The following is a 27125-nucleotide window of genomic DNA, read 5'->3' on the forward strand; positions in this document are numbered from 1 at the left end:
ACCTCATAAAACACCCACTCATAAGCCAAATTATTCTTGCTTCCAACTTTATCCAGGGAACACGGAACAGAATTACAGAAAGACTGCCAACTTGTGATCCTATCAATTATGAGTATATATGCAAACCACCAAGCAAATTAAAGTTTGACATCACATATGTAGTTTAATATGCATAGACAAATATTTCAAGGAAAGATGCATAAGAAATTAACCATGTTTATTTACTACGTGGAATGAAGATAGGAGACTCAGGGACTTTTTATCTTTCATTTTTTTCATCCTTCTGAATTACTTGAATATTTTATCACTAAAGTGCACGACTTTGTTAACTACGAAACAAGCCAGTAAATAAAGTAAATCTATATTTAGCTGACTATATCTAATACTCCTCCCAATTCTGTACTTTATAAAAGTGAATTATAAAAAATAAAGATCTTAAATACAGAATTCACATCTTGTTATATAATTCCCTCTTAAGAGTAATTGCTAATATTTGGCAAGTTCCTGGGTCTATTTTTTTTTTAACAGAATTATAAAAGATACAAATAGTATCTTTAAATATTACCTTTTTAAAATTTTTTATTTATTATTTCTATAAGAGCGACAGAAAGAGATAGTGAGAGAAAGGACGAGCAGGGAGGAGAGGGAGAAGCAGACTCCCTGACCAGCAAGGAGCCTGACACGGGGCTTGATTCCAAGACCCTGGGATCATGACCTGAGCTGAAGGCAGACACTTAACTGACTGAGCCACTCAGGCGCCCCAGATAGGTCTTTTATTTAGAGTACAAATTATGTTTTAAATACTCACAGCTGCTTGGGAGTCTTGCTCTTGGTTAATTCCTGGACCAGAAAAGTACCAAATGCAAATGATGGTCGTCCGTGTTGTAAATAATATGCAAAATTCAGACGTTCCACTATAGCATATTTATTAACCAGGTCAGGGCTAGAAAAATGTGGGAGATGACTCACTGCATCTAGGGGGAAAGTGAAGCAATATTAGTACTCTGCACCTCACCATGATTAATTTCAAATCTGCACATGGAAAATTTAACTCTGCAATGGTGAAAGAAAACCAGTTGCAGGACACCTGAGCAGCTCAGCTAGTTAAGTGTCTGACTCTTGATTTTGGCTCAGGTCATGATCTCTGGTCATGAGATCAAGCCCCGTGTTGGACTCCATGCTCAGCAGGGAGTCTGGCTGAGATTCATTCTCTTCCTCGCCCTCTGCCCCTCCCCCGGCTTGCACATGCATTCTCAAATAAATAAACAAATCTAAAGGAAAAAAAAATGGTTCTATAGTCATTTTGTACCACTGTGCATTACTCTGAACCACCAAAATATAATAGTTCACTTTAATGTGTAGAAGTAGCGCATTTGATTTAACAAAATTTACTTATTTCAGAGAGAGAGAGAGAGAGCATAATGTGTGGCGGGAAGGGCAGAGGGAGAGGGAGAGAGAATCTCAAGCAGAATCCTCACTGAGTGGGGAGCCCAACGCAGGGCTCAAGCCCACAACCCTAAGATCACGACCTGAGCTGAAATCAAGAGTCAGATGCTTAACTGACTGAGCCAAGAAGCTACATAAAAACTTATAAATTATGCTTCTTCCTCATTCAACTTGTTATTTTATATGTCTTAATTCTGTATTTGATGATCCTTTAAGTCACAATGGCAATCATCCTTTAGCTATAACATTTCTGTTAAGGATCTGCAAAAGGAGCTTTTTAATTTATTCATGGAGCTCATTACACAATGAAATCCCTTCTCAATATTTTTATGAGTCCTCTATACACCAAGGCCAACTCCCTCTACCTTTCTCTGATACACAGTATAAGAACATCCTTTTCTCCCTATTAATGTCCTCCTCAATTTCCTTTTGTTGAAGCTATACTTCCTGATGTTGTATTCAGAACACCTTATTACCTACATGATGATACCACCTTTCTCAAGCCAGCAGAGTAACTCAGTTTAAAGTTCCTCTGTGCCCTTGAAAATGGCAGAGAAAACATTTTTTCCTCTCTTTAGAGAAATTTGACGTTAGAAGATATTCTGGATGTGATCAGTTAGTATGAAAGAACTCTTCCTGCCAACCCCTAATCTTTAATTGCCTCTTAATCACTCACTTCCTATAAAAAAAATGAAGTAACATTTTGAACTGTTAAGGAACAAGTTCTGGAAAATAGTGCATCTGCTTTTATTTTCAAAGTTCAAAGCTTATTTCTGAAAAAAGTTTTATCTTCCTGTGGCACTCCAAGGACTTTTTACATTGTGACTTGGCTCTTAAAACAAAACAAAACAAAACAAAACAAAAAAAAAACTTGAAGGTTGAGGTGTCTGTCAACTTAAAACTTCCTGCTATTACTTAAAAGTACACCCCCTTTGAGATTAAAAAATTGTCACATGCCTATATTCTTTGTAAGATCACAGTGACTCTGGTAACTTGTTATTACATATAAAACTGTTAGTTCATTCATTAAATATTTGCTGAGTACATGAAAAGTATATAGGATTGCCTGAATCCAAATGAGCTAATGTGAGTTTTTAACTCAAATAAGATTCCGATGTTTAAGCAGTTGGAGGCTAGTATGGAAAGCATATATAAGAGAAAATTCTACCCAAAAGGAAATTTTTCTCCAGCCTGTCAGAGAAGCCAAGTCACTTTGCAGTCACCCTACATCTCTTTTCAATGGTAAGACCATATGAAAAAATAAGTAAATATTCTAATTAAAGACAGTTCTCCAATTTTATAAATGCACATTATGTTTTCATAATTGTTTCATTTACTTTGTTCCTTATTTCCTCAAATATGTTTTAAACTTCTAAATACCAGGCAGGGAATACATCTTCAACTTCCTCTCTGTTCCCCAAGTGTACCTGGTACAGCGCTCATTTCCCAGAAGGGGTCAGGACTCTGGCTAAGTGTTAGAGCTGGAAAAGTGTTAAAACAGGCCAGGGGATTCAGTCTACACCCCAGTAGTAACTTCACAGAGATTCATTATAAAGAGTATTATCACTTGAAAATGCAATACATAGTACTACTTTATCTAGCCCTCAACAAATATTTATTGAACATCCACTATAGGCTGGCACTGCACTGGGCCCTGGGAACTGGGTAAATTAAATCTATTGAGATTTGAACTTACAAAACTCACAAATTAGAAAATCCATTTTTATGCATGCCAGTAAATATTTACAGGGTATCCATGACATGTGAAGTGCTCATCTGAAGCCTACTTCCAAATAATTTCAGCAGAGGCACCACAGGCACCATGATATTAAAGGCTAACTCTAAATTTAAAAGTAAAAAGATATAGAAAAAGTTGAGCTTAAGACTGGCATAAAAAAAAAAATTAGAGAAATGCTTATGGCCTAAAGAGAACAGCAGTGTGTACGCATCTGGGGCTCACCGTGCACCAGGAACTCAAGAGCTTTTTAAATGCCTTGTCTCCTTTCATTCTCAGGTAACATGTGAGGTGGGCACTATTCTTAACCTCATTTTACAGGAAATTGAAGACAGGTTAAACCACTTACCCAAGGTCATACAGCTATTAGATGGTCGAGCCAGGATTTGTCTAATGCCTACACCTCTGCTCTTAACCTTTATTAATACTATACTGCAAACCAACAGGGATTTGGGAAAAGTGAGAAATTTAAGCAGACAGGTACATCTTACGTTTCCCAGCAAGAACAGCGTTAGTGACACACTACTTTTAACTCCTATTTTCAATTCAGTCTCCTAGAAAATGTTTTTCATTGGAATGCACCTTCATTTTTGAAATGGAAAGCAGTGAAAAACAAACTGGATTGGTTTTACAAAAATTAACTTCTATGGTCAACACTGCTGAAATATTTACTTCTAAAGCCCTAGGTGCCTAGAATGACTTACCTCCTATAGCCAGCGTGTTGGCACACTGCCAGCCAAACAATCTGCTAGGGTCAAAGGGCAAAAGTGACTGAAAAAGCAGAAAAGTCAGAGTTAAAAGTTAATTGACTCTAAAGTAAGTAAATAAAATTATAAGAAAAGACTTCACAAGTAATCTGCTTCCCTTCTCCAACCTCATCTTTCTGGACATAAATTCTTTGAATGCAGCTTAAAAAACAAAACAAAACAAAACCCTGAGTGCATGAGACACTTTCCCATTTTTAATAAAAACAGAACCAGCTATGTTCCTTTTAAAGACTTCTCACTTCAAACTATGTCTGGAAAGTGTACTCTCTTGGTTGAAGCAGCGTCGATGATAATGTAAAATGGAATTCTGAAATGCTTTTGGAATCCAAACCCAAGAGAAATAAGAGGCTAGACAATGTTACCATGTAAACAGGACAAGGTGAGCTAAGGGTGGTCTGGAAAGGAAACAGGGAGACAAGCAGATCAAAGATTAGAGGAATGTGATGAACAAATCACCACCAACAACGAAGAAAAAGAGTGGGCTAAGGTTAAGCAAGCCAGAAAAGGTTTGGAAGCAGGGAGCCGTGGCTGTTTGAAATTTGTCTAGGCCAAAGATGTAGTAGAGACGATAAGCAGATCGTAGGAAAGATAAAGGAGAAAATTAAAAAACTTTTAAGTCATGATTTGGGTGGCTAACGAAAGAGCAGCTTTGATGTAAAATTATGGGAGAATTTATGATCTAGGAAGGATGACTTTTCGTAATGTAACAGGACTAAAACTGCATTGGTCAACTTGAAAACAGAACAAAGAACAACCTGAAACCACTTATGTTTTAGGCTGATTGAATCCACTTTAGGTACTGAAACTGTTTTATATGTTTTTATATAATCCAGTTATATCTAGTTTATAGTGGTGCTACTGGTCTGCAATGAGATAAGAAGCTTGCAATAAATTTTTTTTTATAAACATATATTTTTATCCCCAGGGGTACAGGTCTGTGAATCGCCAGGTTTACACACTTCACAGCACTCACCATAGCACATACCCTCCCCAATGTCCATAACCCCACCCCACTTCTACCAACCCCCCTCCCCCCAGCAACCCTGTTTGTTTTGTGAGATTAAGAGTCACTTATGGTTTGTCCCCCTCCCAATCCCATCTTGTTTCATTTATTCTTCTCCTACCCGCTTAACCCACCATGTTGCATCTACACTTCCTCATATCAGGGAGACCATATGATAGTTGTCTTTCTCCCATTGACTTATTTCACTAAGCATGATACCCTCTAGTTCCATCCACGTTGTCGCAAATGGCAAGATTTCATTTCTTTTGATGGCTGCGTAGTATTCAATTGTGTATATATACCACATATTCTTTATCCATTCGTCTGTTGCTGGACATCTAGGTTCTTTCCATAGTTTGACTATTGTAGACATTGCTGCTATAAACATTTGGGTGCACGTGCCCCTTCGGATCACTACGTTTGTATCTTTAGAGTAGATACCCAGTAGTGCAATTGCTGGGTCATAGGGTAGTTCTATTTTCAACATTTTGAGGAACCTCCATGCTGTTTTCCAGAGTGGTTGCACCAGCTTGCATTCCCCCAACATCCTCGCCATCCTCGCCATCCTCTGTCATTTCCTGACTTGTTAATTTCAGCCATTCTGACTGGTGTGAGGTGATATCTCATTGTGGTTTTGATTTGTATTTCCCTGATGCCGAGTGATGTGGAGCACTTTTTCATGTGTCTGTTGGCCATCTGGATGTTCTTTGCAGAAATGTCTGTTCATGTCTTCTGCCCATTTCTTGATTGGATTATTTGTTCTTTGGGTGTTGAGTTTGCTAAGTTCTTTATAGATTTTGGACACTAGCCCTTTATCTGATATGTTGTTTGCAAATATCTTCTCCCATTCTCTCAGTTGTCTTTTGGTTTTGTTAACTGTTTCCTTTGCTGTGCAAAAGCTTTTGATCTTGATAAAATCCCAATAGTTCATTTTTGCCCTTGAGAAGCTTGCAATAAATTTAAATGCTTCCTGCTTCCAGAATGTCTTGCTACATCACACACACACACACACACACACAAAGTCTGCTTAACTGAAAAGTGTACTTAATGACACAGATTTATAGAATAGCACAAGATCCTAATGTCCTCACATACCAGCAACAAACAGTTCATGGACTGGCAGTTATCCAGGGACATTTTTGAGTAGGACTACTCTATAAATTAAGGACTGCTCACATTAGAAAGGTTTTGTACCTTTATAGATTATAGAACTTATGTTGAATTAAGGATACTGTGGGAATATGTGCACCCAGAGGAAAGAAGCAAAAGCCCTCTGAAGTAAGAAATGAACAAAAGAATGTGTTCATCATGGAGGATCTGAATAGGTTTCAGGGAATCTGAACTCCTCTGAAGTAGAAGCAAAATTATACACATATGTGCTATTTTTCTGGGAAGAAACTCCTAACTCGCTTACATTCTTAAAGAGATCTCTGTCCTAAAAGAGGCTAAGAAGTACTGATTTAAATAAACAAATAGCCCTATTCACTGAGAAGAGAGAGAGAATTTATCAGTAGTAGAAGGAAGTGGCAGACAGGCATGCTGGCCAACTGTCCGTCTGCTCTCAGATCCATTCCCGCCTTTCTCTCCTTCTGCAGAGAATTGCATTTCCCAAGCTCATCTGCCCTTTGGCCACCAGACAGGTTCAGCCAAGAGAGACAACATGGGAGATTAAAGGTGGGAAGAGGGGAGAAACCAGAGTATTTTCCTCCTCCTTTGTTTTCGGGGCTATCTTCTCCAGGTTCCAGGCCCACCCTGTATGTTTGTTTCCAGCTCCCATTAGGCAGCCTGACTGTGAGTTTAGTTCTCAGAAAGAGCCAGGTCCAGCTTCTGGGTTCTAATGATACTATTTTCTTGCACCGTTCTTGCAGCTTTAGGGGTGTTGGCGACCTCCCTGGCAGTTTTTGACTTGTCTCACCATCACATGCTTGGATTCCCCATCCTGCTATGACTGTGTAAGTAACTATCTATGTTCAATGTCCTCCACATGAGAGACCCAGAGTGGGTTTCGGTTTTCCTAGCTGAATCCTGACTGATATTCCTAAATACTGTACCTGAATAAGGTGGTAAAGTGTAATATCAGGTGGCAGAACATTAGAGGTGGTGTACTGTGGGAAGAGAGCAGTTTTTAGCTTGGGGTAAGGAGTTAATGCCATCTTCAGTAACTGGGGATCTACTTTCTTCAAACAGGTCTCATTTTCATCATTCTGAACAACCTAAATAGAAAGACAGATCACATGATACAGTGTAAAGTTCTTCTCTTCTCCAAATTTGTCTTTTCTTCACAAGAGTGAAATAAGATTAGCTTGAAAAACTACATGGTAGTGAAAAAGACATTGGTCAAGGAGTTAGAAGCCAATAGTTTTAGTTCAGTTTCTAAGAAAAACTAGCTGGTGACCTTGGGCCAGATATTTAACAGCAGGCCTCAGTTTCCTCATCTATAAAATTAGGAAGTTCAACTAGACAGTGGTTTTCAAACTACATGTGAAAATATTGTTTGAAAAAAGCCTCTGTTACTAAAATATTTAAATAGCAAGTAAATGTTCTTAAAGGAAAAAAACTACTAGACTAGATGACTCCTACCTAGGTCCTTCTCTGTCAGCTCTCAAGTTATTCTATGACTAATTTCTTATAAGTGATTAAAAAGAGAGGTAGAGATAACCACATGAATTAAAATATACAAAATATAATCTGGAAGAGGTGGTATTATATTAAGCTATTATCAGTAAGAAGCTTTTAGAGATTAGATATTAAACTGCATTCTTCAGTTCCCTGTAAGGAGGTGTTCTGTGTACTTTCAAAAAAGCAGAGATGGGCAAGTTTCCACTGGGTCCCTCAGAAGAATTCATACGGACAGCTAAAAAATGTGATTTCCTTTTTGCCTGAGAGTACAAATAGTACAGAATAATTCCCAAGCCACACATCTAAAGTATAGTTACTCCCAGGAGCAATCAGATCCCGATTCTATCCTGAAAACAAACCTGAAGTTTATAAAACAAAGGGAAAAAAAATCTCTAGACAGCAGATTAGTTCCCTTCCAACTTAAGAGAATATAATGCAAAATTTAAAACTCATCCTTGTTTTATGCTCTTTAATAAAATGAAATATTTATGTAAGTGGTTGTATTTGAATATCAAAGGAGTCTAAAAGAGCCATAGATATTTCCACTAAATTTAAAATCAGTCTTATTTTACCATAATTGGTAAAAGTGCTATCCATACCTGGCTGACACCCCCAGGGGCATACATTGTGGTAGCAAGGGCCAGGAGAGTATGTCCTTCCAATAGCATACTGCTTATACTGGCCTGGTTGCTGGGAATCAGTATCTGAGCATTTGCAAGGCTAGCATGGAAGATCAGTTTGGGATCTGAAAAACAAGAGAGTAGGTTTTTCTCCTTAAGAGAAAGAATTACAGAGTTCTGAGGAAAAAGATGTTTAACTCTATCTAAGAGGGACTTTCTAAGATGAAAAGCAACAGGAAAACATCATGGGGGTGGGGGGAGGCTTGTTGACATAAAAACTTCTATTCAGACAATTGAGACAAGTGTTGAAACAGACAAACAGAAGAAAACTGACAGGTAGTAATGAACTAGGGGGTAAATTTTAACAACAAATTAACAGCAAATGAGAGCCTAAGGATTAACTCTTCAGCAAAGAGCTCATACAAATCAATGCCCAAATTCCTGACTCTAACAGAAAAGTAGACAAATAACCATTTACAAAGGAGGAAATATAAATGTTTGACACATAAAAATATGTAGTTCATCAGCAACAGAGAAATGCAAAATAAAATAATATTTAGATGCTGTATATTCCTTATTGCAATGATTTTTTTAAAAATTAACATCTTCAAGGACACAGCTGGTCAGGGCGCATAGAAGCTGGGACTTAGGGGCGCCTGCATGGCTCAGTGGGTTTAAGCCTCTGCCCTCAGCTTGAGTCATGATCTCAGGGTCCTGGGATCGAGCCCCACGTCGGGCTCTCTGCTCAGCAGGGAGCCTGCTTCCCTTCCCCTCTCTCTACCTGCCTCTCTGCCTACTTGTGATCTCTGTCTGTCAAATAAATACATAAAATCTTTAAAAAAAAAAAAAAAAAGCTGGGACTTAAAATGCTCTAATTCTCCTGGAAAGCAATCTGGCCTTATAGCAAGAACCTTCAAAATGTGTATAACCTTTGATCCAGTAATTTCGTACCCAGGAATCTCTCCATACTAAGGAAATAATCTGAAACAAAGACAAAAGTTCTTTGTTTAAATATATACAAGACTATTTTTCATGTTAGAAAAAAACAGAATAGCCTCAGTGTCAAATGAGAGAACATTAGTTAACAGTACATCCATATGATGAAATATTATGCAGACATAAAATAGTCTCTAAGAACACAGGAAAATTCTTGTAATTACTATATGAAAAGAGCAATATATAAATACATAGAGTATCCCCAGTACTTAGAGACTGTCACAATGTGGGAGCTTAACAAATATTTGTTGGATGAATGAAATATAATGTAGACCAGGCTAAAAAAAAGTATAGAGAAAAATACCAGAACAAAATACATTAAAATATATCAGGAGTTGCCTGTGGATGATTAATCTACCTCTGCCAGCTGCCTGTGGAATTTTATCTTCTAGATAGTTTTCATGGCTTCCAACTTTTCTTTACAATGAACATGTGTTATTTTATAATCAGCATTAAAAAAAAAAAACAAAAGAACCCAATCCACATTATGAAAAAATTCTTTTCCTGGGGAAAAAACCAGGAATTCTGTAAAAAGATTGGCTGATATTTCTTGCGGGTGTAGTGGCTCCGCCCACCCCTTTTCTGGAGAGAATCTCTGGAATAATACCAGCTAATCCCTCAAGCGGGCGTGTCACAGGGTTTTTCTGATTCTAACTGGAGCAAAACTCTCCTTCAGGAGCTCTACTACGGAAGACACAACAATCCCACATACACCATGGATTTTTTTTTTCTTCCATATGGAGTTACTTACTAAAGGATTCAGGGCACCTGGCAGACTGATCACTTTTTCACAAAAAACAGGTGTCTGTCTACCAGCAAGCAGGAATTTAGCCTGTGATAAACTGGTAAGATGAGAGATGTCTAAAGACAACAGAGCATGAGGCTGAGGGGGAGGGGAACACACACACACATACACATACACGCCCTCTGGGCTTTTCTTGGCTGGTGAGAAGGGAACATTCTTGGTCTTCTGCTTCTTTTTTTTTTTTTTTTTTTTAAAGATTTTATTTATTTATATGACAGACAGAGATCACAAGTAGGCAAAGAGGCAGGCAAAGAGAGAGGGGGAAGCAGGCTCCCTGCCAAGCAGAGAGCCCGATGCAGGACTTGATCCCAGGACTCTGAGATGGTGACCTGAGCCGAAGGCAGAGCCTTTAACCCACTGAGCCACCCAGGTGCCCCAGTCTTCTGCTTCTTAAATAAAACTTGAGCCTAGGTTATACGGTCAGATATTTGTCTACAGCCAAGTGATTTATTTAGACCTCACAAATTAAATGCCATTCAAAAGACCTGTTATTTAGAAAAAAAAATTAAAAATAAAAAAAGATTGATTTATTAAAAAAAAAAAGAGAAAGAGAGCATGAGTGAGAGGGGCAGAGGAAGAGGAAGTGAGAATCTCAAGCAGGCTCAGTGCTGAGCGCAGAGCGTAATGGGGGGCTTAACCTCTAGTCCCTGAGCCAAAACCAAGAGTCCGACGCTTAACTGACTGTGCCACCCAGGTGCCCCTACCCAAAGAAATTTTTGAATTATAATACAGTACACCATACCTGTTAAATTACTGGAGACTTGTCGACACTGAACTAAAAATTCAAACCAAGGGTAAGCTTCATGTAATTCTTTTTTTTCCAAAAAGGGACAATTTGAAGGACTAAGTCTGTATATAAAACAAAAAAACAAATTCTGGTTAACATACAGGTTAAGGCAATTATAACCATGTTTTTCAGATGATAATGAGCATTAAAAAAGGAACTTTGGAATTAAAAGTAAATACAACATTATATACTCCTTGTGTTGTGCTTTATATATTCCTTATGATCTGGAAATAGAGAAAAATTTAGAGGCAGATAATTTTATTTATGTGTTTACTTCCATGATGAAATTTTACCAACCTTGTAAGATTAACAGATACCTTGTCCTTTCAGATACTTTATATTTTATCGTATTTTCTAAAATTTATTTGAGAGAGAGAGAGGGCATGAGTGAGGGGAGCAGCAGAGTGAGAAGCAGACTCCTCACTGAGCAGAGAACCTGATTTGGGGCTGGATGCCAGGACCCTGAGATCATGACCTGAGGCAAAAGCAGACGCTTAACTGACTGAGCCACCCAGGCGCCCCCCCCATTATATTTTGTTTATAAACATCAAAAACTCTTTAGCATTTTCAAACTTCAGAGGTTTTTGAGAAGTTTAACACACTGCAGAGAAGCTAGGACTGAGGAATTCAGTCTCAAAATACATCCTCTGAATATATGACTTTTACATCTTCTCTTGCCAGTAGCTTTGGAGAAAAAAATTTCTGTGTCTAAGTAAGCCTCAATGGTATGAACCAGAAAAACATCGTCTGTTGGAATTCCTAGTCTTTAATACACAAAATAAAAATAAAAATGTTCTCATTAGCACATTAAGTGTGGGCTCTGGAATGAAACCTAAGTAGAATTAAATCTGGCTGTGCTATTTCTAGAACTGTGCACCTCAAGGAAGGCACATAGTCTCTCTCAACACCAGTCCCTCACCTGTGGAATGGAGATGGGAGTAACCACCTCATAGGACTTTTGTGAATATTAGAGGAATTAATGCACATAAAGCACTTAGCCTAGTGCCTAGATCACCATATACTCATATATTAGAGACTACAATTTGTACTACTAGCCCAACAGTAATTCACAGGGGCCACATATGACTTCTGCAGGTTGATCTTGGCAGGTATGTACTGATGTATATTCATCTATCTAAATATAAACTGTAGAGCATATCTAACACATCTTGTAGTGGTTATGTACTCAAAGTTGTTTAATATTCATTTGTCTGAGAATGAAGGTATCAAAGAACTCCAAGTTAACGTTCAGAATTTTCCTCTCTTAAACTTCTATAGCATTTCTTTCCATTTATTCTCTCTAGTTATTTAAAAGGTTAACAGAGGGGCGCCTGGGTGGCTCATGGGTTGAGACGCTGCCTTCAGCTCAGGTCATGATCTCAGGGTCCTGGGATTGAGCCCCGCATCAGGCTCTCTGCTCAGCAGGGAGCCTGCTTCCTCCTCTCTCTCTGACTGCCTCTCTGCCTGCTTGTGATCTCTATCAAATAAATAAATAAAATCTTAAAAAAAAAAGAAAAGGTTAACAGAGATGATACAGGATTAACATCACCAAAAACCACATGATAAGCATTTAACTGAATGCAGCATTGAACTAAGGTACCAAGAGCTGCAGCTGGCCGGGGCAAGGGGGGGATCTACAGCAAAACACCAGCATTCTTCAAGTGAATGTATAGTCTTTTCCTAAAAGTCACATTCAGAAGTAGTACGGAAAGAGGAAACGTGAAGACCTGCTCAAAGACGAGTCAGTTCTCAGTACTCACTTGTAACAGTCCAGATACACATAGAGAAGATACTGCAGACCGTGTTCCAAGCAATAGAGAATGAAGTGAGAATGGAAATCCCAGCCTTCTTGGGCTCTGTAGTTCGGAACGGGGACAGCGTCTTGCATCACACCCCCAATGCGGGTCAGTCTTAGCAGCAAGAGTTCAAAGTCTTCTAGTTCAGATTCAAGAAAAATCCCATTCCTGCTGGGATTCAGAGATGGCAGGTTACGAAGCTGCCAGACGATGAGCCCGCCGAACCACTCCCACGGCTGGAGTCTCAACCACTCACAGATCAGAGTAGACAAACTAAGACTGCCGAGCCTCACTCTGTAATGATGCTCTGACTATATTTTGCTAGTTTCTGATGAACGTTTGTGCACCATTTTCACATTTAAAGGCAGTACTAACAATCTAGGGTTATCTTAAATATTTCAAAAACCTGATTTATTTCTTTTCTTTTTTTTTTAATTTTTTATTTTTTTAGCATAACAGTATTCATTATTTTTGCACCACACCCAGTGCTCCATGCAATCCGTGCCCTCCAATACCCACCACCTGGATCCCCCAATCTCCCACTCCCTGACCCTTCAAAACCCTCAGTTGTTTTTCAGAGTCCATAGTCTCTGATGGTTCACCTCCCCTTCCAATTATTTCCATTCTTTTGTGGTTTTAACTGGAACTGTACAATCCACTGTGGCAACGGTGGTTAGCTCTTGAAGCTAGAGGCTTTAACCACTGAGAATTTCCAAAATACCTTAACAAAATCATTTAAAAAAACTAAAGCAGAATAATTTAACTAGACCAACTATTAAACAAGAATAGAAATTTGCATTTGAATATCACTTTTTATAAATTTACTGTTAGGTATATATACCAGACAAAGGAGTACAGAACATACAGGATGTGGCATTTAAAGAAACACTATGTAACCATCACCTAGATAACAGAATATTTACCTGGAAGCCCTTAGTGTATTCCTCCCCCACTACACATCCTTTGCTACCCCCCGAGGTAAACACTATCCTAACTTTGTAATAACCATTCCCTACTTTTATTCATAGTTTTACTACTCATATATGTAACCCCAAATAACATATGGTTGGGTTTTGCCTACTTTAAACTTTATATATAAATGGTATATTCTAGATATATTGTTCTTAGTTTTATTTCTTCTATTCAACATTGTGTGATTTATCCATGTTGATACCTCTGACTACAGTGTGTTCCCTTTTATTGTTTATAATATTCCACTGAATGATTATACTACAATTTGTCTACTATCTTTGATGGGCACTGCAGGAGCTCCTCAATTTTTGGTAAACTAAATTTACATTTTCACGACTACAGGTGAGGAAGAGCATCTTTTCATTTATTTATTGACCATTTGTGTTTCCTCTTTTGTGAAATGCGTATGTGCCCTGATATCTTTCCCCTCCAGATCCAAGCTCTACTCTTCTCCTGCTCTATATCCCCAGAGGATCACCTGGACAGAAGACTCCAGTGTCCTCAGGCTTCCATTTTGGTTCACCCTATGGGAAACCACTGTCAGATGTTAAGATTCAGAAAAAAGAGAGAGGATGGGGATACCTTGGCTCCCTCCGTGCTGGCTGACTGCAGGTTGGCTGACACTCTCCTCTAGGGGACACAACTCCTGCCGGGCAACTCTCTAGGTCTCAGTAGCTATTCTCTTTCTTTACCCCTCTAGGCATTTAGACAGCATACCCTATTCCCAGAGCCAAGAAGATATTCTTCTACATCTAAAAGATTTATAGTTTTACATTTGTCATTTAGGTTTTGAAATCTACTTGGAATTGATTGTATTCATGATAGATGCCAGAAAGTCCAATTTAATTCCCCCACCACAGCAATCTAGTTATCCCAGCCCCCTTTGTCGAAAAGACTGTTCTTTGCTCACTGTGCAGTGCCACCTTTGTCATATATAAAGTGAACAAACATACACCAAGTGAACATGGAGTGAACACACAAGTTTGTTTCTATGCTCACTATTCTGTTCTACGGTCTGTCTATGCCTGAACTAATACTTATTGCTATAGCCTTAGAATAAGCTTTTATAACTGGTAGGGCAAGTCCTTTTTCAGTACTATTCTTGACTCTGCATTTTCATATAAATACTTTCAATCAGCTTGTTAAAATGCACAAGAAAACCTGCTGGGAATTTTACTGAAATTGTATTATATCTAAAGATCAACTTGGGAAGAGTCAATGGTAGGCCTGTCTTGCTCCAAATCTAAAGAGAATGTTTGTGATGTTTTGCCATCAAGCATAATGTTAGCTAGGAGATTTTTTTAGATACCCCTTTCAAGTTAAGGAAATGTGTCTACTCTTAGTTTGCTAATACGTAGTTTTTATTATAAATTGATGCTGAGTTTTATCAAATGCTTTTCTGTACCTATCAGGGATTTTTTCCCTTTAATTTGTTACCGTAGATCTCAATAATTCATTAATGTCATAACTTATGTTAAGTCATACATATACTAGCTTTTTAAGCAATAAAATTCTAAGCTATATATTTGACAAGTATGCAATTTATACGCAATTTTACTTCTGGTAAACAAGAAGAGGACTAAGTGCAATGGACAGAACAGTGAATAAAAGTCAGTGGTAAAGAACTTAAGTCTGTAAGTAACTGGCTTGGGCAAAGCTCCTCCCTACATCTCCCTCTCCCATCTTCAAGCTGGAGAGAACAATATAGCTATGCTTCCCCAGTAAGTATAAATATATAATAAAATAAATACATGAGGAATAACTTTATGAAACTTAAAAATTAACATATATGTTATTATCTCCTTGTATTATTTTTTTGCTTAGGAAGACAAATTAGGTTTAGCCATATGAGATTTGTTGATAAGCATTTTTGACCCACACAAATGGCAAGTTCACACGGTTCAATTTAGCAGAATTATTTTTAGCAATGAATTAAAATTGTAAAGTCTCCACTCATCACTTCAAGAGCTACTTCCCCTCACCAATTCCTGAACTGAGCAGTTCTCTTTGGTTCAAACCCCATGCAGCATATAGGTACAGGGACAGCTGGAAGAAGAGTGGCAGACATTACTGGACACTAAGGTATCCTCATCTTAGCTCTTGCCACTTGGTCCTTGTCGCCGCACTAACAGCTGACCATTTCTACACCAAAGCACATATATATTTTTTTTAAGATTTCATTTATTCATTTGTCAGAGAGAGAGAGAGAGAGAGAGAGCACAAGCAGGGGGAGCTGCAAACAAAGGGAGAAGCAGGCTTCCTGCTGAGCAAGGGGCCCCATTGTGGGGGCTCGATCCCAGGACCCTGGGTTCATGACCTGAGCCAAAGGCAGACACTGAACCGACTAAGCCACCCAAGCGCCCCACCAAAACACATTTAATGATTTAGGGAAAACCTTCATCTACAATTTGAGAGCCTATTCACTATTACATGATATTAAATGCCTGTGATTTTAAAACCTCAATAGATAATAGCCTTACAGTTCTGAATACTATGAAATGACATTGCATTGGACTTATGCCATTTCAGAGCAAAAATTACACCATTATTTTTATTGCCCTTTCTTGTATTCATCCCCACAGTGACAATACCTGGCCAGCTGATCTAAAATTTCATTCCTCATGTAGCTGCTGCAGCAAGTATGCCTATCGATAACATCAACAGTCAGAAGGGGCCATCTGTTTTTCTCAAGCAAAGCACAACTGTTCTGAGTCTGAAATTCTCCAATCCACAAGATAATGCTTGACCAGTCATGGTGAGCTGTGAGATAGCTCCAGAGGGCTTCGGGAGAATATGATTTGTATTCTGCATTAAGAATAAAATACTTTAAAAAAAAGAATAAAATATTAAAAAAAGAATATGTTTTAAAATAGCAATGAATTATGATTATTGACATGAAAGTCAACACTAATTAACTGAACAAATATTTATATAACATATGAATTATTCAGGCCCTCTGCTTCTTTAACTATTTTCCTCTTTAGTGCTCAATTCATAATCAATACTTCAGTGGAAAGAAGAGCTAAATGATGTTCTCCTTATTACAGTGGTTAAATGAAACTTGGAAATCAGCTGTGTATTTCAGTTATCATTTCAGGCCTCTTCTTCCCTTTTCTTTTCCTTAATATAAATAAAAACCTTGGCTGTAATAGTAAACATGAATTTAACCTTCTATGAATTACCACTGTTTGTTCCCCAGAGCCCTGGTGTGATATAGATCCTTGGTTTACCCAAGAAACATGAAGACTCTTTGGAGAAACAAAGATGTCACTTTGAGGCTGGGAAGAGAATTCTTAGCCTTGAAATCTCAATTCACTGAACCATATGGCTTTTCTTTTCCAGTATCACATTATAAATCCCTTACAAAAATCTTTAGATAAGAAAGAGGACTTAATGCTAATGACTTGCATTTTAAAGCAACTATGTTTCCTCCATAGGTTTAAGATGGAGACTCATGAAACTATTTAAATACCAATTTAATCCTCGTTCAGTATGTTAGATTTTAGGTTCTTTTGCACTTGCCTTCTGGACTTATCCTGGGGAGAAGGATGGATTCTTGGGTTAATTGATTCCACCACCGAGCCCAATTTAACACAACTCTATGGTCCTGTTTGTTAAATTTATCTTTAGGATCATATTTCAGGAGTGAGTCCAAAACAGATTTATGCTTGAAAAAATCCTGTTCCTTTATCCAATACCTACAACAGTGATATAAATGTTTTTAATTTTGGAGGGAAAAGCATCATTCCTTTTTATCTGTTCACGAACTTCTACTCTTAGTGAACACATAACTCAATACTCTCATTTTTGTATATATTATCTTAAAAATATATATGTGATTATACACAAATGGAAAGACAGGAAATTCCTGAGTCCTCTCTGGATGATACAAGTTCTATCTTCATAGAGAATGTAAGTTCAGTTCCACATTAAAAAAAATCTGTGCTCACTAACAATTATAAGCTAAACACGGTCTACAGTATTTTTTCCATATTATCAAAAGTGGGCTAATGAGACTACCTGGCAAAGGACTGGATCTGCACATTTTCTTGGAATTGTCCTGAATAAAACTTCTCAACTTGATGCACGAAGTCTATAGTTCTTTTTTCATTTTCAGAAAAATAATTTTTTTCTTTTAAAATTTCAACCTTGAATAAAAAATAACCAGTGACCTCACAAAAGTCAAGCACAATTGCAAAACAAATGTCATGAGATTAAATGCCATTTAAGAATTGTATTTTGAAATTGTTGGGGTATATGTAAATTCACACAAATCACCTTTTACCACAAATACAAAACAATCATTAAAAGTTACAAAGGAGTTCTCATACTTTATCTCTTACTAGATAGTAGTTGAATATTAAAATAATTCATTTTGGAGTTTCACCAAGGTTTACTAGAAGATGTAAATTACATAGCCTCACCTTTACCTACCAGAAAGTCCCGTATATTTGTATCAGTTGTATAGAAGCATATCTTGAGCAACTGGTCTTTTACATCAAAGCCCTATAGTAAACAGAGAAAATTTTGAAAACCTTCACATTTTGTAACAGGGTTATTTTAAACATAAATAAATGCTGGATAAAGAAGTACTCTATTACAGACATGTATCCTATTAGAATTCTACAGCTCTTCTGCTCTTGTGAACATTCATTCTCTGTATTTATCATACATATATACTGCCTATCCCTAAAGTCCTTATCCATTTTGCCAGAACAAAGGCAGCACAGAAAAATTTAAAGTGATGCTAGGCTACCATATGACCAAAACTACAGCTATCTGCTATAATGCTTCACCTGAAAACAAAAGTCAATGCAAATCACAACCCTCACACAATTTCACTCCTCTGTGCCTCTAGAAAGTTACCATGGGCAAGACCCCAACCATGCAGATTAGAGCTAGGTCCTCAGCTTAGTTCCAGGAGGGCCACCTCTGGCCTTCCCCTTCTCAAATGAAGTAAAACCACAGGGCACAAAGCAGAGGTATAAGCCATTAGAAAGTTCAAATGGAGATATAAGGGGTCACACGAACAACAGAATGTCCCCCGTAAAATGAGGTCCTGGGCATACTCTGACACATGAAGCATGGTTTCCTTCAACCAAAGTGCCAAGTGTAACAGAGACAAATGATGGAACTCCCAATAAAAAAAAAATCTCTTCAAAAAAGTTCTCAGTACTGGGACGCCTGGGTGGCTCAGTTGGTTGGACGACTGCCTTCGGCTCAGGTCATGATCCCGGAGTCCCGGGATCGAGTCCCGCATCAGGCTCCCAGCTCCATGGGGAGTCTGCTTCTCCCTCTGACCTTCTCCTCGCTCATGCTCTCTCTCACTGCCTCTCTCTCAAATAAATAAATAAAATCTTTAAAAAAAAAAAAGTTCTCAGTACTGAAGAACATTTCTATTATTACTTCCCATACAAGCTATATAAATTTCTTAGTTTGTAACATAACTATGAATAAAAATCAAATTTTCTATCAATAAGAAATTCTATTAAATATAGAGATCTTTTCTTACACTAGACTTTAAGATCAGATAAACAGATTGTGCAACTCACCATGTTCTTCAAAAGTTCAGAGGCTTCCTTTATATTGTTCCTTTTCAAATTGTCAAAGACCAAATTTAGGCCTATTCTAATCAGCTCCTCAAGTCTTTGAGCAGAATGATTGTTAATCTTGAAGAAAGTCTGTGCCTCTGGTATTTTGTTGTCTAAAACAGCACTGGCAATAACTTCCTAGGCAAAGGAGGAAAATATTTGCCTTTTAAGTTCCTTTTCATTTCCTTATTATGATGATAACATGGGACTTACATATTTATTGAGCACCTAATGGACTTTAATTGAAAATCTGCTGCTAGATTTGGGGCTTTGCACAGGGGAGATGAAGCTGACCAAAACACAGACCCTGCTTTTAGACTAGTGGAAAATGTACAAATAAAGTATTGAGTATAGTCCTGTATGATACAGGCAATGATACAGGTATCCCAAGGTGCTAGACAGGAGGACCCAGAAGAGGTGCATCTAAATAAAAGGAGTAACAAAAAAGAAGAGGCTTCCTAGTAGAGAAGACTAATAGGTGAAGTTTAAAAAAAGCAAATATTAAATATGTAAGTGTTCCAAAAAGAGAGACTATGGGGGTGCCTGGATGGCTCAGTCAGTTGGGCATCTGCCTTCGGCTCAGGTTATTATCTTAGGGTCCTGGGCTCCCTGCTCTGTGGGGAGTCTGGTCCTCTCCTCCTACCCTTCTTCCCTGATTGTGCTCACACGGCATTCACTCTCAAATAAATAAAATCTTAAAAAAAAAGAGGGACTATGTACAAAGACATAAAGGCAAGAAACAGTATCAGTCTTTAGGAACCTCCAAATTACTCAATTTAACTGGAGATAAAAGCTGGACAGAGTAGCAGAGGAGACCTAAAAGAAAAGGAGAGGTTCCATCATGCAGGGCATTATACATGGGAGACGAGACGGATTTTATCCTAAAACTTATGTGGAGACACTGAAGGATCTTAAAAGCAAAAGGTGATACAATCAGACATATGTATTTTAGGAAGAATATTCAGGCAGCAATGTGAAGAATGGACTGAAAGGGATTCAAGCTCAAGACAGTAAGGCATTAGAAGGTTATACACTAGTAAGAAGAAATAAAGACCTATACTTAAGACCTATACTCAAGACAGAACAGAAAAGGGGCATTCTGAACCTGGGGCTTTTGAGGGGGTCCATAAATCCCATGAGGCCATGTGCAAAACTGTATGTATGTGTACATGAACACATTCCCAAGCATGTTTTTGGAGACAGAGTCCACAGCTTTCATCAAAGCAGACCACGACACCTCCCAAAAACTAAAAATCCATTATTTTGAGTAAAAATGACCAGAGGACCATGGACAGAACCTTGAAGCACATTAAAAGGGAAAACAGGAAGTGAAACCTGCAAAGGAGACTGGAAAAGAGAAACCAAAAAAAGCAGAGGGAAAATTAAGTAAATTTTTTGGCTTGAGAATTAAAGATACAGAAAACATAGTCACACCAGGTACTTCCCCATTCTCCCACCTCAAGACCAGTGGTTCTGAGAACCTGCCAGTAGGTCAATCTTATCCCTTTTGCTCCCGACTGAGTCTTATTATCTGGGTTAAGCTATTTTGTTTTTGGTCTTTGTCTTTCTAAAGCCAATACTCTCCATGTGGGTGGAGGGATTCTTCTAGGCCCCAGTCACAAAGAGGGCAACAAGGTTTGGCTGTACTGACATCTATTATAAAAAGAAAAGTAAGCAGGTGAGCACAGAAAATTCAACTGGCAAGACATCTTAATCTGAGGCATCTAGAATCTGAGAACTCAAATTGAGTATTCTTCCAGGACGTAATGGCATAAAATCAAAGTTTCCTAAGATCAAGCCATCAGCAGCAATTTATCCACAGGTCAGGCAGTCCAAAGTGCCAGGCCCCAACCACTGAGGAAGTGTTAAGAGTATGCCACCTCACACGGGTTTGGGGGTGGGTGCCTGTCACCAGATCTAAGTGGGCAGACCTGGCATTAAGAGGGAACCTGTGTTCTAAATAAATGAAGGTGTAGACATAAATCTGAAGTCATGTCCAGAGGTCCCCAAATTGGTAAAACCTAAACCCTTGCCAAAGATTCTGAATCCCAAGTCTAAGATTCTAAATTCTGTTTTCTCATATCCTCTAAATCTGGCAAATAGAAGAAGTGAAAATTGCTCATATTTACCTCAACGCTGAGTTTCTCCCACATACTGCTCTCTCTTACTTTGGGAACATTTTCATTTACGTCATATTCATCTACTGTATCTATTATCTTCCAAGGAAACTTTATCATGAAGGTTCGAAGTTCATTAATGTAGCTGGTCAAAATGTTCACTCCTTTCTGTAGATGTTCATCTAGTTCTATGGAAAACACCAATTTGCCAATTTCATATATACAAAAATTTCATATATACATACACATGGAGAGCAAGAACAAGAGAGAAGAAATAAACCATATTGCTGTTAGGATTATAATTCTAGAAAATGCCAAAATCTAAACTCAGTGTTTTCAAATTTCAGACAAAAAAATCTGAGCTTTTTCCTATTTACAAGTAGCTCTGTATTTTAATATACCCCTTTTCACAATGATTAATCCTTTCTGTCAACTTCTCCAGTCCTAGAACCCATGTTACTCACTCAATTCTACACTGACTTTTCTCAGCTTTAGTAATCAGCGCTCTACTAACTCATGCTCTCTCATGCACCAGGACCACTTGTGTCTCTGTCCTGACACAGGAATAGGGCGCTTGCACCCCTCTTTGGTACTATTCTTACCTTCATTGTGAACAAAAAGCTCCTTTATTTGTTTGTTAAGAAAAGACAGTGTAAGATTAAGCAACTGTTCTGAAAAGTGTTTGCTTTGGGTTTCAGAATCACTTTCTCTAATTGCTGAGCAAAGTAAATCCAATGCTGGTATCAGCTTTTCCACATCTGAGAAAGAATCAAAGAAATTAATATGAATATCAGTATACTCCTAAAAAAACATATCCAAAAATACCATGGTTAGGAAAACAAATTTTTTTTGTTTTCTTTTTTTCTTTCTTTCTTTTCTTTTTTTTTTAAAGAACAAAACCAGTATATTTCCTTTGGACTACCTGATGGAGAGGCTAGGTTGGTATGAATGGATAGTATGAATGACCCACACCGTATAAGTATATTTTATTTGAAATAAAAATGCTTACACAGCTCAACCGGTCACTTGGAAGCAAACCCTGCTTAACTGTATTACTGAGCAAAAACAAAGCTGAAGTACAAACACCCTTCTTTTCTGACACGCATTTGGAGATCGGGAGGAAGACACTACTTAGTTTTTTAAAAACTGACCTTCCCTTAAGGCCTGGTCACCAAAGTATAAACAGTGCAAATGAAGCCACCATTACCAGTTGTCATTTCATACCTATGTCACTTGTGTATTCTGAGATCACACATATACCTGACGATATACGTGGGAAGGTCTGCTGTCTCACAGGTACATTTAAGTTCTTGGCAGGCAGGACTGAGGAAGAGTATTTGGAACAAGTTTTATATCCCATTTAGAACAAATCACTAGTATTCCCTTAAATAACAGGTTATAAGAGAAAGATCCTGCCTGGAATGTATCCTTTTCATGTTGCTTTTTAGTTTTTGTTTGTGATTTACATATTTGATTCATCTGCTTATAGTACAATCCTGCCACAAAGTATTAAAACACAAGATACCAACATTCCTTCAACATCTGCATTTTTCAAGTTTTACACTACACTATGTCCCTAGTATATTAACAGTTCTTGCATAATAAAAATAATAAATGGGTAAAACTTTTCTAAAAATGAAGATGTCTATAACTATAATGGTACTAGACAGGAAGGAGACAACGAGGAAAGAGAAACAAGCAAATCCGTTCAAGCGCATGGTATGCCATTCAAGTCTCTGTATTTAAAAACAACTTCTGCAGAGAAGCTGGCTAAAATGGAATTTCCAGAAAACTTCCTTTGCTCCCATAAAAGGACCTGAAAAGCCCAATCCAAACTTTTGAAAATTACAGTTATGAGATGCAATAAATGATCATCAAAGCAGTCAGAGGGAGAAGGATGAATGTGTCTTCCATTCAGCTAGTTTGTAGTGTAGCTTCTTTCGCTATTGGTGGATCAGTAAAAACCACCCAAATACCAGAAGTGCTTAGAAGGACAGGGGTAGAAAAGTACTGAGCATATTACCTGTCTATATCAGTAAGAGGACTTCATGGTTAGGAAAATTTTCTAAACAATAAAATGACTCCAGGATAGATCTCTCTCACCATCATTAAATGTGGCAGAATTTGTTAAAAATTTTACTAATAGATATAGTGAAAATAGAAAATTACAAGGCAGAGAACACAAAAGAATCAAGACGATGTTATAGGTTCATCAGTATTCCATAAGGCTAGAAAACCTGTTAACATTGAAAGCTCTAGCAAAATACACTTAAAAAAATTTCAGGGCAGGGGGCACCTGGGTAGCTCATTCAGTTAAGTGTCTGCCTTCTGTTCCTGTCATGATCTCGGGGTCCTGCAATCATGCCCCACGTCTGGCTCCCTGCTCAATGGGGAGTCTGCTCCTCCACCTCTCTCTGCCCCTACCTCCTGTTCATGCTCATGCTTTCTCTTAAGATTTTTTTTGGGGGGGGGGGTGCGCCTGGGTGGCTCAGTGGGTTAAGCCGCTGCCTTTGGCTCAGGTCATGATCTCAGGGTCCTGGGATCGAGTCCCGCATTGGGCTCTCTACTCAGCAGGGAGCCTGCTTCCCTCTCTCTCTCTGCCTGCTTCTCTGCCTACTTGTGATCTCTCTCTGTCAAATAAATAAATAAAATCTTTAAAAAAAGATTTTTTTTTTGAAGATTTTATTTATTTTGACAGACAGAGACAGTGAGAGAGGGAACATAAGCAGGGGGAGCTGGAGAGGGAGAAGCAGATTCCCCGCTGAACAAGGAGCCCAATGCAGGGCTCGATCCCAGGACCCTGGGATCATGACCTGAGCCGAAGGCATACGCTTAACGACTGAGTCACCCAGACGTCCCTCTATTGAGATTTTTAAAAAAAATATTAAAAAGTATATATTTTGGGGGCGCCTGGGTGGCTCAGTGGGTTAAATCCCCTGCCTTCGGCTCAGTCATGATCTCAGGGTCCTGGGATCGAGCCCCGCATCAGGCTCTATGCTCAGCAGAGAGCCTGCTCTCTCTGCCTGCCTCTCTGCCTACTTGTGATCTCTGTCAAATAAATAAAATCTTTAAAAAAAAAAAAGTATATATTTTTTAATTTTTAAGTAGTCTTTACACCCAACGTGGGGCTCGAACTCACAACCCCAAGACCAAGAGTCTCATGCTCTACCAACTGAGTCAGCCAGCTGCCTCTTGAACTATTTTTTTAATCAAAATGTCACTCTTGTTTAGAAGTAATTTATTTATCATATGACCACATATTGACTCCTTTCTACCCCCATACCAAAGAATTCTACACTTGGCTTTAAAGCATTCTGCATTGCTCTGGCCATCTTGTAGCTGAGTATCTTATTCCAGTCAATTCTGGTGTGAGGAACTGGAAGCTGCTGGCACAAGGTCTTGAATGTGGGGTATGACGTTGTTTGATAGTTTTCACTAAATACTGGCTGGTATTCATTTTCTGCATGCTCTATGACCTTAATAAACTCCTTGGTAGTTTGGACTTCACTGGAAACAGTTACTGAATCCTGCACATCTTTACAACTAACCAACAGAACACTGCCATCTTCGTATTGGTGAACCTGAATCTTAATTACTCACACCATCCAAGCTGTAGGTGGTGTGGCAGTGAACTTCCACTCTCATCTCCCACAACCATTCCAGAAATTTTTTGGCTAAAACTGGTGGTTTTCAATACATGCAATGATGGTCTGTTGCCCATCTATAGCTCTGGCATAAACAGTACAGAAGCCATTAGAATAATGATCTTTCACACAGGCCTTTAAAGTACTGTCATGAGATTCTCTCCAAGACTTCAGACCTCTATCAGCGTTCTCTGGGCCACCTGCCTCTTTCTGTAAGTGATCAAACTTAAAGGAAATTTTATTTCTTGGATCTAAAAATCTGCTATTACTTCGGACACTGTGTTCTCTAATTAAGACCTGATCTTCATAGGTGTAAACTGATCCATGTTATACTGGGCAAATGCAAATGCTGCCCCTTCCCTGAGGAGACTATCATTATTAAGTAGTAGCCAGACATTGTTGAACACTTCATTAAATTCCCCTGAGGGCGCACGAGTGATGAATTTAGCGGCCACGCGTACCTTCTCCTCATCTGACACTCGAACCTCGAACTTGGCGATCTTGGGCTGCTCTGATATGTTGCAATATTTTTTTTTTTTTTAAGATTTTATTTATTTATTTGACAGAGAGAAATCACAAGTAGGCAGAGAGGCAGGCAGAGAGAGAGGAGGAAGCAGGCTCCCTGCTGAGCAGAAAGCCCGATGTGGGGCCTGAACCCAGGACCTGGGATCATGACCTGAGCCGAAGGCAGCGGCTTAACCCACTGAGCCACCCAGGTGCCCCATATGTTGCAATATTTTTAAGCATAAAACAAGAACCAATATCTTATTCTCAAAAAACTGACAAAACTTTAATGAAGTCTTACCTGCAAACGTTAGTGATTCTACTTACTATTGGTCGTTATTTACAGATATCAGTAGTAACAACCATTTTGCTGACCCCCTATGCTAGATCTTAAGTATTGGACTTGGTGTCTTATAAATGCTCTCTCATTTATTATTTCAACACCCCTGAGAGGTACTATTGTAGTCCCCTTTCCACAGATGAAGAAACTGAGGTTAAGAGGGAATAAAATAACTTGTCCAAGCTAATCTGGAAAGTAAATGGCAGAGTCAAAATTTGAACTTCAGCCTGATTCCAAAACCATCCTCTTAAACATGGAGGTGAAAGCAAGAAATGTGGGTTCCTGAAAACTCCATTTGCCAGCTGCAAGCCCTAATAACGGGATTTCCATTTCTCTCAGCACTCGCTCCACCTTCAGAATCCCATAAGAATGGTGGGAAATGTGGGTTTGACCCCAACAGAGCTGCTAAGCCATTTCCACTCTGATTTCCAGACTCATCCTCACCCTTCAGGCCAAAGCAGTGCCGATGAGAAAAGAATGAAGAGAAATCACTGACAAACAGAAGTGAATAATAACCATACAACTGTTAATGGAATCCCACTTACCACAAAGCAAGCTTTTTTCTAAATTCAAGCAGACATTTAAAAAAAAAAATTTGGAGCACTAAAAAAAAAAAAAAGTTAGCAATGTAAGAGTAAAAAGACAAAACTGTATACCAGAATGAAAGAGAATGTTCTTAAAAAAGAAAATTTCTAATCCACAGAGTGAGAACACTACATTGTTGAAAAAAAGGGGGTTGTCATTTTCTCCATGGAATTAGAGTACCAGCTGATAAAACTTTTCTGGAGAACAAATTATTAAAGCCTTTAAGAATGTAAATCATGGGACATATGGGTGACTCAGTTGGTTTTGGCTCAGGTCATGCCCTCAGGGTTGTGAGATCAAGCCCGGAGTCAGGCTCCATGCTCAGCACAGAGTGTGCTTAGATTCTTTCCCGCTCCCACACTCCCCAGCTCATGTGCTCTCAAATAAATAAAATCTTAAGGAAAAAAAAAAAAGTAAATTGTTTGTCTCCTTGACTTAGAAATTTCACATCTACACATTTATCCCAGTAATTATACATATGTGAAATTATACAAACACACACAATTTATAGCACAAACAATAGTAAAAGTTGGAATCAATCTAAATGTCTAACAGGAGTAAGGTTAGGTGCTATGGTATAGCCCATACAGTGAGATTCTACGCTATCACAAATAAACAGTGTATTAACAAGAGAGAGATCTATAATATATCATCAAGTGAAAAAAAAAGCAGATAATAAAACTGTATGTATAAGTAAAAACATACTTTATTTCCCTATCCCTCTAAAGCAAGGAGACACATGGCTTCCTGGTCCAAGAATAAAAACTAGGTTTCCAGTTTATTAAATAGGAAAGCCAA

The 27125-nt window shown here is 38.3% G+C and overlaps 1 protein-coding gene and 1 pseudogene across 2 annotated transcripts in view; both read right to left on the reverse strand.

The window, feature by feature from the left end:
* SPG11 (SPG11 vesicle trafficking associated, spatacsin) overlaps positions 1 to 27125 on the reverse strand; it is an 86135-nt gene that overhangs the window by 36678 nt on the left and 22332 nt on the right. For both annotated transcript variants that reach the window (XM_047735747.1, XM_047735746.1), the window contains exons 9-21: positions 21857 to 22012; positions 21267 to 21442; positions 19099 to 19275; positions 17981 to 18052; positions 17567 to 17694; positions 17069 to 17244; positions 16138 to 16351; positions 12539 to 12742; positions 10734 to 10840; positions 8170 to 8315; positions 7003 to 7164; positions 3886 to 3952; positions 809 to 974 (exon numbers count right to left, since the gene is read on the reverse strand). In XM_047735747.1, the coding sequence (XP_047591703.1) occupies positions 809 to 974; positions 3886 to 3952; positions 7003 to 7164; positions 8170 to 8315; positions 10734 to 10840; positions 12539 to 12742; positions 16138 to 16351; positions 17069 to 17244; positions 17567 to 17694; positions 17981 to 18052; positions 19099 to 19275; positions 21267 to 21442; positions 21857 to 22012 (1951 nt within the window). The remainder of the gene's footprint in view (positions 1 to 808; positions 975 to 3885; positions 3953 to 7002; positions 7165 to 8169; positions 8316 to 10733; positions 10841 to 12538; positions 12743 to 16137; positions 16352 to 17068; positions 17245 to 17566; positions 17695 to 17980; positions 18053 to 19098; positions 19276 to 21266; positions 21443 to 21856; positions 22013 to 27125) is intronic.
* On the reverse strand, positions 24500 to 26180 carry LOC125103755 (F-actin-capping protein subunit alpha-1-like; annotated as a pseudogene).

This window comes from Lutra lutra, chromosome 7 (genome assembly GCF_902655055.1).
Source record: "Lutra lutra chromosome 7, mLutLut1.2, whole genome shotgun sequence".
Classification (NCBI taxonomy): Eukaryota; Metazoa; Chordata; class Mammalia; order Carnivora; family Mustelidae; genus Lutra; species Lutra lutra.